At 42.8% G+C, this 12438-nt stretch overlaps 1 protein-coding gene across 1 annotated transcript in view; it reads left to right on the top strand.

Moving 5' to 3' along the window:
- Positions 1–2924: 2924 nt before the first annotated feature.
- The window catches only part of ITGA2B (integrin subunit alpha 2b), a 53723-nt gene continuing 44209 nt past the window's right edge, over positions 2925–12438 (top strand). Inside the window, exons 1-5 of the mRNA XM_044418640.1 lie at positions 2925–3268; positions 7917–8047; positions 9224–9321; positions 10832–10997; positions 11483–11532. Of these exons, the coding sequence (XP_044274575.1) occupies positions 3084–3268; positions 7917–8047; positions 9224–9321; positions 10832–10997; positions 11483–11532 (630 nt within the window). The 5' untranslated portion in view covers positions 2925–3083. The remainder of the gene's footprint in view (positions 3269–7916; positions 8048–9223; positions 9322–10831; positions 10998–11482; positions 11533–12438) is intronic.

The following is a 12438-nucleotide window of genomic DNA, read 5'->3' as shown; positions in this document are numbered from 1 at the left end:
AGGGCTTTCTCTGCGGTGGCGCCCAATCTATGGAATGCGCTCCCCAGAGAGGTCTGCCTGGCGCCGAAAAACAAATAACGGTGCCAGGCGGACCTTTTTATTCCAACGTTATTTTAATTGTTAATATTATTTATTTATTTTATTCTTTGGCCAGGGAGACTTAAATTTTACTGTTATACTGCTAAATTATATTGTTTTATGTTATTTATTTATGATTGTGAGCCTCCCTGAGGCTTCGGCGAATGGGGCAGCATAGAAGTCCTCTAAATAAATAAATATTGTGACAAGAGGATAGAATTTTAATGTCATTGTGGCCAAAGCAGAGAGATCCTGTTCCCTCTTAATTGGAAAAAAAAAAAAACCCATGTCCAAGCAAGTTAACTTGAGGTGAAGCATTTTTATGTTGCTTGTTTTTCTAAGAAAATGGTTTGATACAACTTTTAATTGTTTATACTATATTTGATTGTCTTTGTTTTATTTTTTGATGTATATATGTCATTTTGTGCATTTTGAGTTATGCTTTTAGAATAAGGAAAGAAAACTTGTTTTCCAAAACACATTTGGCCTTAGTAAATGTAGGCACTTCTGAGAATTGTTTCTCCTCTGGTTGTTTCTTCCCTCATGGTTTTTGATGGTAAATATACAAGCACACAGAGGCAGCCCTTCTTTTTTAAAAAATTAAAAATCTACCCTTCCATACTAATCAGCATTGTTCATCACATTATGAGGAAAGGAACGTTCATGCTCTAGGACAGAGGTCCTCAAACTTTTTAAACAGGGGGCCAGTTCACTGTCCCTCAGACTGCTGCAGGGGGTGGACTATAGTTTGAACAAATATGAATGAATTTCTATGCACACTGCATGTTAAGGAATTAAAATAAAAATAAAATTAAAATGAATTAAAAATAATTTTAAAATGTTTGCTCCATTCACTTGGGCTGCAGCAGAAGCCCAAGATGACGCTGTGCCACCCGCCGAACGGGAGAGCACGACATGAAGGGGAGCCATGAGGGCGCACTTGCCTTGGTCAAGGCCTTCCCAGCTCCTCGCCGCCACCCCGCTTCCAAGCCAGAGGAAGGTCCCCTCACAGGTGCTTGCCTGGCTCCGGGAGGGGGAGTGGGAGTGGGAGGCTGGAGAGGCGAGCGAAGGGTGTCAGAAAATCCCAGAATTTCAATTCGTGAGGAGGAAATAAAACTCGGGTTCATGGGAAAGATCAAGAGTCCAGACCATCTGTGGCTTTATTGTTTGGCCCAGGTTCCCTGCGGGTCCGTACTCACAATAATGCATTACTGGGCAGGCAGAGGTGAACTCGCTGCAAAACTTCAATACAACTACAGGGTATTTTTATACCCTGCTGGTCACATACACAGGTACAGGGCAATTGATGACAGAATGCAGACATTACAATAAGATTCTGAGGTCATCACATACAGAACAGATAAAGGAATGTCAGTCAATCATACAGAGACAATGAGATTACAATATTTCTAATTGCAGTGTATTGACACTTTAGTTCAGTAACTTGAACCCATCTCCAGGTCTGCTTAGACATGTAAATTCAAGCTACTGAGAAACTATTCATGAACTCATAAGCTTATCTAGACTCAGACCGTAAGTAATGCACCATTCTGAATGGCCAGGGCACATGAAGCCTTCTGGGCTAGCAAAAGATACTTCCTGGTAAACTCTGAATTCCAATGCCATTTTAAACAGTGACTTAGCTTGGTTTGAGGAGTAGTACAGGATTGATTCCACAATGCAAAAGCACACAGAAGCAATGTTTTTCTGACAGGATTTATCCAAATTTTCCCAACAGGGGCAGCTCCCCCGGCTGGGAGAGGGCCGCGAGGATGGAGGTAAGGGCTGCTTTCTGAGGCAAGGGGAGGTGAGGGACAGGGCCGTGGATGGCCGAGCAGGGTGCCTCCCGCCTCTCCCTGCCACAGGGGTAGCATGGCAGCAGCTCGACGTGGCTCTCATAATTAAAAATAGAATTAAAAAGTTATATTTTTCTTACCTTCAATCGTTTTTGTCTCTCCCGCCCTCCTCTCTTCTGTTTCCCTTTCCGTATTCCCGCTCTGTATTCAGAGACAATGCATGTGTGCAATGGGGGCTGGGGGTGGGGGGAGAGCTAAATTGTAACAGCTCCCTGCAACTGTGCATGTGCCGGCTCTCTGCTCAGTTCCAGAGAAAGCCTGTGCTGGCTCAGAGCTTTCAGACTCGCTTGGAGATCGCGAGTCCAAAAGCTCTGAGGCAGGCTGGGTAAATGACCATGGCAGGCCGTATCCAGCATGCAGGCTGTAGTTTGAGGACCCGTGCTCTAGGGAGGAGGGCAGCAGCTTCTTAGCCTCTTGTCTAAGGACCTCTCCTGCCCTGCCCCACACATATAACCATGAAGGAACTCCTGAACCTAGCTCACTGTGAGCCTTCCTAATTGCATTTTGGCTGCAGACAAATGGAAGTGCCACGGAACATGTAAAACACGTTTTCCTTTGGCACCGCACAGTCACATCCAACCACAAACCATTAAGTGAAGGGGCTTCCCAGGAGAGGCTGTAGCTTGTTGGGAGCATCTAATTCCATGGATTTATATATCTGTCTCTAGATTGCACCAAAGATATCTGCTGAAAGAATCATAAAACGTTAAAGTTGGAATGGATCTTGGAAGCCATCTAGTCCTCCCCCTTGCTTCACCAAGGAATCTTTGTGTGAGTAGAAGATCACAGCCTGTATGTGTGCATAGCAGTAAGGGAAATGGCAGTGGGGGTGCCGCCACCACCCTTGGTGAAGGCTTTACCCTGCTCATTCTTAATGCTAGAGCAGCGTGTCACTGCTGTTCATGCCAGGAAACTCCTGCAACGCCTCTGATAAATTTCATTTTCTGGGAATTCCTGCTAGAGAGTTCCTGGCATCACTAAAAAAATTGCATCCTCTTCAGTTGAAGCAAAGTTGGTGGGGAGGAGGAAGTAACATGAGGAAATCAGTCATGATTGGCTAGTATAAGCACAGAAAAAACATTTTAAGGAGTCACATCCCATGTTGAATGCACAGAGCTAGGAAGGAGGAGAAATACAAATAACCAGAGGATGGCAGGAGGCCTCGTCTCCTTCTGGCCACCTGCAGCTCTCAGGCTCTTTCTGGTGGTGTCCCTGCTCTTCTCTTCCCCAGCGAAGACCCTCAACCTCCAAGCGAGCAATCCCACAGTGTATTCTGAAGCCAATGGAAGTTATTTTGGATTTGCCCTGGATTTCTACCGGGACAAGAATGGCAGGTAAGACCGTATTGTGTATGGGGATTGGGATGGTGCCACATCAGGACACTCCACTGCAGAAGATGGGAACAGGCAATTTGGGACAACAAAGACCTGTCTCTTGGAAATGGCAAGCGAGATGCCACAGAAACAGGGCTATCAAGTCCCCGTTTTCACATGGATATATGCCTGATCCTGTATGCATCTTTAAGCATGCAGCTCCCAAGAGATCTTCAGTGTGGTATAGTGGTTAAGAGTGCAGAACTGGGACTCAGGAGTTCTGGGTTCTGGTCCCCAGCCACCCATGAAGCCCACTGGGTGATTTTGGGCCAGTCACTGCCTCTCAACCCAACTTACTCACAGGGTTGTAAGGACAGAATAGAGAAAAGCAGAACCACACAAGCTGGCTTGGGTTCTTTGCTAGAGGAGCAAAAGTAGGATGTAAATGCAATCCAGTGGTGATCTTTTAACACTGAGCATTATGTGTCCTAAAGATTGGCACCTTAAGGAATATGCTTGCTTAACCAAGAAGCAAGTATAAGGAAACGCAGATTTCCTTACATGGAGGCAACAAACAAAACCACTTTCAAATATAAACAGATGGAATCTGAGCTACTTCTATTTGACCAAGAAAGGGCTGACCCAGTGTGTCACTACTATTAAAAAGGAAAGCACCATACTAAGAATAATTAGGGAAGAAATTAAATATAAAACTGTTAGAATCAGACTTTCCTTGTACAAATCTGTGGTGCTCAGTGCTTAAAATACTGTGTACAGTTCTGGTGGCCACACCTAAAAAAGCATATCACAGTGTTGGAAAAAGTGCAGAAAAGAGCAAATAGAATGATCCAGGGGTTGGAGTATGGAGAATGGTTATAATGGTTGAGATAGTTAAGCTTTAAAAACAATTAAGGGCAGACATGATTGAGGAGTACAAAACTATGCATGGTACAGAGAAAGTAAATTGGGAGACACTATCGTCCCTTTCCCAGAGGGAGACTATGGCATTTGTTTCCACAAGGTAAAATGATGGCCACCCATTAGGATCACTTTACAAACAGACTGGACCAATTCATAGAGGAGAAAACTATTAATGGCTACTAGTCCTCATGGCTATATGCTATCCCCAGTATCAGAAGCAGTGTACCTGTGTGTGCCACTTGCTGGGGAACTTGGGCAGGAGGGAGCTGTTGCACTCGTATCAGACCCCTGATGCTTAATGCAAAAAGGGTGGCAGTGTTGAGGGAACCATCCAGTACTGGTTGAATTATCCTTAGGGAACGAAGGGGGAAATTCAGTAGGAATTGGGAGAAAATAAACATGATGAAATAGTGCAGCTACTCAAAGAAGCCTAGAGGCCTCAAAAGAAAATGCATATGCCAGAGATAACTTAAGAGAGACATGCATGTACAGAGCACCATCTGTGCCCATGCTAAGATGGGAGAGTTGGGGTGCTTGGCTTCAAGGGAGTATATAGATCCAGTAAACTTAACAGAGACTTGGTGGGATCTTGTAATACATTTGGTTTCTTTTTCCTAGGTGCAAAACTTGACATTTGTCTCTAATGAATTTCATTTTGTTGCTTTCAGCCCAGTGCTACAACTTATCAAGATCACGTTGAACTTTATTTCTGTCTTCCAGGGTATTAACTATCCCACACAGTTTTGTGTCATCAGCGAATTTGATAATTGTGTCCTGCACTTCTTCATCCAAATCATTAATTAAAATGTTGAAGAGCTCTGGGCCCAGGACTAACCCTGTGGTACCCCACTCATTATTACTCCTCAGTTTGAGAAGGTGCCACTGATGAGCACTCTTTGAGATTGATTCTGCAGCCAACTGTGGATCCACCTGGGAGTTGTTCCACTATCCCACATTTAGCTAGTCTGCTAATCAGGATATTTCAGCCTGTCCTGGATGGGTTCATGCAGCCATTGAAGGGACAGATTCATGGATGGGGGACAGAGGTCCATGACTCATTTTTGTCACTTGAAGCCGGGTGGCCTCCGTGAAACAGAGTGTCTTCTGCCAGCTTCAGCCCCTGCTCTGCCCCTATCCACACAGGAACAGTCTCCTTTCTGCAGTCTGCACTATGGGACTCTCTAAGCTAGACTACCACAATGCATTCTATCTGGGGCTGTCCTTGAAGGCTGTTTAGAAGCTGCAGCTTATGCAAAGTGCGGCAGCCCAATTAATAAGAGGGACCAGAAGATCTGAACCCATAGCAGCAATTCTGGCCTACTTGCCTTGGCTGCCCGTATGCTTCCAAGCCAATTCAAGGTGCTGCTTTTAATCTAATCAAGCCGTACACTGCTTGGGACCACAGTACCCAATGGAATGCCTCTCCCAACCTCAGACTACCATACGCTGGGATCATGATCTGGGGCTGCCTCTGGGCCGCCCCAAGGGAAGCTCAGCTAATGGCCACAAGAACGGCCTTGTCTCCTTGTGAGTGGGACAAGCGGCAACTGAGGCCCTCCTGGTAGCAACTGGGATATGTTTTCAGAGCTTACTAACGAGTTTACTAATCTATTGGGATTTATGGCAACTCCAGGCCTGTGACTTTATTTGAGCAAGCTATTGTAGCTGTTTAAATTTGTTTTTCAGTTTGGCTTTTAAATACTGTATTGTTTTTTGTAAAAAAGGATACTTTACGTTACTTCCTATTTTGAATTGTATTTCTATAGTATTTTATCTGCCATTGTGAACTACCCAGAAAGCTGCGGCTATTGGGTGATACAGAAATATAATTAATGTTCATCATTATTATCATCTTGAATTCAGTGGGAGCTTCCACTTCACTTACTATAGACAGGGTTAAAATATTTTATTGTTTATCTGTATTATTTATTACCATTGTTTTGTATCTTTAAAATTAATGCACTCTATGGGGGGTTGCCCTTGAATGCTGTTCAGAAGCTGCAGCTTGTGTGAAACGCAGCAGCCAGGCTAATAAGAGAGACCGGAAGGTCTGAATTCTGGCCTGCTTGCCTAGGCTGCCTGTATCTTTCTGAGCACAATTCAAGGTGCTGGTTTTAACCTATAAAGTCCTACACAGCCTGGGGCCGCAATGCCTGACAGAATTACTTTCCCAATCACCATTTACCGGGATACTACAGACAACCTCTGGGTCTGTCTCTGACTGTCAACTCCAAGGGAGGCTCAGTTGGTGGCAACTAGAAGAAGGGGCTTTTCAGTGGTGGCCCCCAATTATGGAACAATTATGGAACACACTGGTGCCAACCTCATTATATTTTCGGCTCCAGGTTAAGATTGTCCTCTACTTCAGGGCATTTAATTAATTTACTGGGGCTTTGTTAGTTGTTTAATCAGATTCAATCAGGTTTCAGTGATTAGGATTTTATATGCATTTGAAATGTGGTTTTAAAATTTTGTATGGGAACTTTTTCCCTAACGTTTTATAATGTGGTATATTTTAGATTGTATTTTAATGGATTTTTGTAAACTGTTGTGAGAGCTTTGGCAACTGGGGATGATATAGAAGTTTAAAAAAATATTTTAAATTCTCCTAATAATTCTCAAGCTTGCATATGCGCACAACCAAGTTGTTCATCATGGCACTAAATCTCTTTCTGTCCATGAAAGCTTTTGTTCTCCTGGAACCATTCACCAATTTTTCTGTGTGCCCTTTGTTAATAAAATCGGCCTTTACTTTAGATAATGGCATAATTATGCATGAACATATGCTACATTTAAAATGAAATTGTGTTTGCAAATGAGTCAAATGTGCAAGGTGCATGTTTCTGGAAGACCTGTTTTTATTTTAAATGAGATGTATTGTTTGACATTCCACATCATTCCCGGGTCTTAGATTCAAACAGAGACATTCCTAAAAATATCGAGACCTGTGACAGAAAATACATACTGTATTTCCTCCTTCATAATAAAATATAAAAAAACAAAATAACCATTATTTATTTATTTAATGTTTTTGCAGACTGTTCTATAGCAAATGCTCTCAGAATGGTTAACAGATTACAGCATAAAACATTATTACAACAAGATATCCATAGTAATAACTGCAATTCAAATCATAGCAACAGCAGGAAAAAATAAAATAATAACACACACTAATCCACAGCAATCAATCAATCATCATCTGAGCAAAAGCCAATATATAATAATAATCTATCCAATAATTGAAATAAAAGGAGAATTAAAAGGTTTCAACCTGATGCCAAAAAGTGTACACTATCAACACCAGGTACACCTTCCTGGGAAGTTGGTTCCATAGCCAGGGTGCCACAACTGAGAAGGCCCTTCCCCTCGTAGCCTCCTTCCTTCCTTCCTTCCTTCCTTCTTTTAATGGTGGGTCACACAGAAAGACCTCTGTAGATGATCTTTGGGTCTGGGTCTGATGGGAGGAGGCATTCCTTTAGATATCCAGGCCCTAAGCTGTTTTGAATAGTTCCCCAAACTTGTAAAAGTCCAGAAATCATGCTGAGGCTGAGTTGTGGGCAGTTATCAGAGTGCAGCTGGATACAGGAGATGCATTAGGAATATTCATCCTGTTTGACTGGATGTCGCAACAAAGCAAAAATCTTTCCCCTCCCCACCACCAGAAGCCCCGTCTATCCAGAACTGTGGCATCTCCATGGCCAGGTGTAGGCAGTCTTCATTTGACAACTGACCCTGCTTTTCCCTCTAGGATGAATGTGGTTGTGGGGGCACCCCGAGCCAACACCTCACAGCCTCTTGTGACTGAGGCAGGGTCCGTCTACCTGTGCCCCTGGGTGGCCAGTGGCAGCAAGTGCACTCCCCTTTTGTTTGACACCCTTGGTGAGTGCTTTTCATTATTTCTCGGTCTCATTCGTCCAGTCTGGCAGCGAGGGCCAGCCTTACTCCCAGGATCAATCAGACAGGGATGTGTGAGCCATTCCAAAAATCATGCTAACATGCAAGCTGCACGCACCTGATCTCTGCACACGTGGATGTGCTTAATCGCTGCAATTATATCCCTGCTTTAAAAGACACGTGTAGGAACTGTGACTGCATTGGAATGGTCAATGTTCATGTATTCTTGCCACACACCTCATCAGATACAGGGTGTCAGGGCAAAATGAGTGAAAGCTCTGCCATAATATGGCTGCTAAAAGCCTGGCACAGTAAGAACAGCTTTAGACTTAAGATGGGATTCCTGACCTGATCAGGAATCTATGCTGCAAGTCTTGCTTGCAGTGTACCTTAGATATGCTGATGGCCCATCCTGAAAGGCCTGCCTTTTGGGGCACATCTTAGACATGCCAATGTCTGCCTTTCTGTATTGTGATGCCCCAAGCCCATTCAATCTCTTTTGTTTTACTCTAATGTGCCTGCAAACTGTGTACGTGATCCCACTTCCTGTTAGTTACTATATGTAGTTACTAACAGGCAGTAAAAGCATCTTATACAGACTATCTTTGTAGTCCCTTTGGGGACTGCCAACGTGCTGCATTCATTTCCTGTATGCCTGAACACACTGTGAATGTTCTTTTGATTGTACACCCCCAGCAGACTCTCTTTGGGTGGCTTTTTTCCACTCCTCCCAAAGGAAACCCCAATGACCATGCATGCTTGGCCATACCATATAGATATGGTGTCACTAGACATCACAAGGAAATGGAAAATTTAAGGAGCAAGCTGGCAAGGCTTTGAGATGGGGAAATTTGTGTGTGTGGGATGGAGGGGAGGGATATCTTTAAGTGAGCCAAAAGCTCAAGTGAATGGGGAAAATGCTGGGCAAAGGGAAAAATAGGGAAAAGACACATTCCTACAGAGGGTGGGTGAACTTTGGATTGAGTCCTGTAATGAAGCAGGCTTGAGAGAAAGGTTTTGGTCATGCATGGTATTCAGTCTCCATGCTCTGAAGCAAAGTTAGATGGATTGAGGGAAACATCTTTTATGAGTCTGTAATGTCTGCCTTCTTATTCTTATTTACTTGGTTATTGCTTCTTCTATTCAACCATCATTAACCAGGTGATCAAACAGAAAAACTTGGTCCGATTACTATGAAAACCTTTAAGTCAAAACAATGGCTCGGAGCATCTGTGAACACCTGGAAAGACACTATCATGGTGGGTATCAGAAACTAATCATGTCCAAAAGCTCAGAAGTAGAGGGCAAAATAAAATTCAGCGCCAATTGGAAGGTTGGCTAAAAGTCACTGATTTTCCTCTTTAATTAGATACATTTGTGTTTGTGCCATTTTTCTTTTGACTTGGTGTGGTGGGGGGTATTTAAACAAAATGCAAACTTGGTCCAAGGATGGGTTGTAGGGGAGAGAAAACTTTTACTTGGCTTCAGGGATGTTGCCAGCACAAAGGACAATGGTAACCATACACAGGAGAGTTGAATTAATGCCTGTTTTGTACCAGAGGATTGATTGGGGCTTTTTCTTCAAATCAGCTGAAGCAATCCCCAGACCTACCAAACCAGTGCTATCCATGACTGGGAAATGGACATTTTGGACACAGCTTCTGCTTGCAAGAGTTTGCTTGGGGATATTTTCCCATCATTTGCACTAATGTTTACTGAGAATAGTTGGAAAGATGACCCACATATTATTTTATTTATTTAAGACATTTGTATGCTGTCCTTTGTGAGAGCCTCAGGACGGCTTACACGAATAAAATTCCAAAATGCATAACAATATAATATTATAAATAACATAAAAACATTCCACAATATATCTTCACTTAATAAAAAAGTAAAAAATATAAATGCAATTGTATACAAATTAATACTTTGTATTAATAAAATAGTATTAGTTGTTAAAATGAAGGTTAAATAAACAGGTCTTCACCTGGTGCCAAAAAGAGTTGGTTCCAGGCAGTCCTCTCTGGGCAGCATGTTCCATAGTCTGGGTGCCACTGCAGAGAAGGCACCCAGGCTATGAGCTGTCCAGACTTGCATTGAAACTCGCTTGTACAGTTCCCACATATATCCATAGGTTTACTTAGGGGAACTCACCAAAGGGTTCCTTGCACCATTGCCTGGCTTGTTCCAGTTAAAATCTGCAGTCCCTGCATGCTTTGTATGTTCCCAGCTTTGAGATTTGAGGGGGAGACAATGTAAACCTCTGTTCTAACAGCAGCAAAAGCTGTCTATGGGTATTCATAACCGATTAACATGAATACAAGGAGAGCAAATCAGAGTTGTGCCCATTGGCATTGCTCCCAACCTCCTACTGTTCACCTCCTGTTTGAACTCCACTGCAATATGGACCGTGCAAAGATGATGTGTACAAAACTGAAAAGCCCACATGCAGTATGTACAGTGTGAACATGGTGGGTACAGATTGCTTGAGGGTTCTACATCGTTCTGGCCATCCATGGGTGCATGTGCAGCCCCCTGTAGAAAATGGGGCCTTGGAAAGAAAGGTGTGCACAAGGTTATTTTTATTTTCTTTTAAAGAATTGACCTATGAGTTTGGCTTGACAATATTGCTCTGCCACTACTGAGATCTCTGATTTGCACCTCACCCAGATCCATATCTAATTATTTTGCTCTGCAATGTCTGTGTATCCTGAAAGTTTTGGGATTGTTAATGATACAGCATCTTCCCCGACATTTTTATCCTGCCAGACTTGTGCCCCTTTCCAACACTGGAATTACATTAGTGGCACAAAGGAGGCCACAAAGACCCCTGTTGGCAGCTGTTTCTTGGCCACAGAAGGCCTGCAGCATTTCAGTGAATATTCCCCATGCCGTGACAACAAGATACATTCAGTTTACATTTCAACATTATTTGGTGAGTACAGTATGTATGAGGTGGCAAAAGGAAGAACAGTGAAAAGCCATGGGCCAGGCCTCACAGCCTTTGCCTTGGAAAAGCTGATGAATTACACTTCACTTCAGCTTTCTGGGTTACCAAGCCTGCTTGCATGCTGCACCTGATTTATGCAACTTGATTCTGAGCAGTTTTCTGCTTGCTGTTACATGTTTGACCACAATATTGAACTAGATGGACAGGTGGTCTGACTTGGCACTCTATGATCCTAAAGGAACAGCTAAATTATTTCCCATTTTGATATTAAATGTTTAAGTAATAATAATATTAAACTTTGGGTTTTTAAAATAGCTTTAAAATGCATAGGAGAGAAGCATTTTGGAATCTGGTTCAGAGCATTAGACATGAAATTTGGTTGGCTTATGGATATTCCATTATCTCTGTAAGAAAAACCCACCCTCTTATAATCAATAAATTTGTTTTCTTGTTTGTTTCCTTTCAATCAGTAAATGACAGACGCTACTGTGAAATTGGATTCAGCCTTGCCATCTCTGATGTGAGTTTTGCAGGACAGCAGGGTAGTGATAAACATAGATGCTTTACAGGATCCAACAACCCATAGATACAGTGGTGCAGTGAGCTCATTGTAGATCCAGGGACACACAATTAAGATTCTCTCTTCCTCGCCTTCTACCTTTCCATGCTTTCCATGTGCTTCTGCGTTCAGTTCACTTGAACCATAGCATCATCATGACTAAAGGAATAAAAAATCCTTTTATTTAGTTTGCTCTTGGGGCACTAATGACCTCATTACCTTTGGCTTACCTTTGGCTTTTTAGTTATGGAAGGGTTCATTCCAGGGCCCTGGATTTTAGCACAAGCAGCACCACTGCCTGGCTTGTATGAGCATGTGGAAGTAAGCAAGCTAGCTAGTTTCTCCCATTTTCTTTCAAAGCAGCCCTCTAAAGCCTTAGTTAGAAGTATTATAACCTCACAATTATTAATTATAAAATCACAATGTCAGAGTTTTCTTGCTCATGTGTCTGGGTCAGCAATATGTGTCTTTGTAAACACACATTTGTGTGTTTGGGGGTTAGGCAATCCCCAAACACTCATCCAGACTATTCAGTCATTCGAAACCAAATTAGCACCTTTAGTTTGCAGTGTCATCTCTTGTTAGCAAAATTATTTACAGCTTGCAGTGCCAGGTTAACACCTTCACTACTGAATGTTAGTGCCAATGTAGTCACCATTGGAAGATCCAAGAGAATGCAGAGAAAAAAACAGCTGTTAAAGGGATGGTGTGGGCTGTTGTAGCTCAGGGGTAACTGTTTCTAGATATCGAATAGCTTGGTTATTCAACACATACCCAAAAAGGTTGTGGCTTTCCTTGGAGCAAGCGCTGGACAAATGGTGGCAACAGCGTTGGTGTTACGCAAAAGTCGTCTCTGAGTATTCAGAG

This window comes from Varanus komodoensis, unplaced genomic scaffold, assembly GCF_004798865.1.
Source record: "Varanus komodoensis strain SLA01 unplaced genomic scaffold, ASM479886v1 scaffold92, whole genome shotgun sequence".
In the NCBI taxonomy this organism is placed as follows: domain Eukaryota; kingdom Metazoa; phylum Chordata; class Lepidosauria; order Squamata; family Varanidae; genus Varanus; species Varanus komodoensis.
Note: the sequence above shows the minus strand (reverse complement) of the source record. Positions and strands in the feature narration are given on the sequence as shown.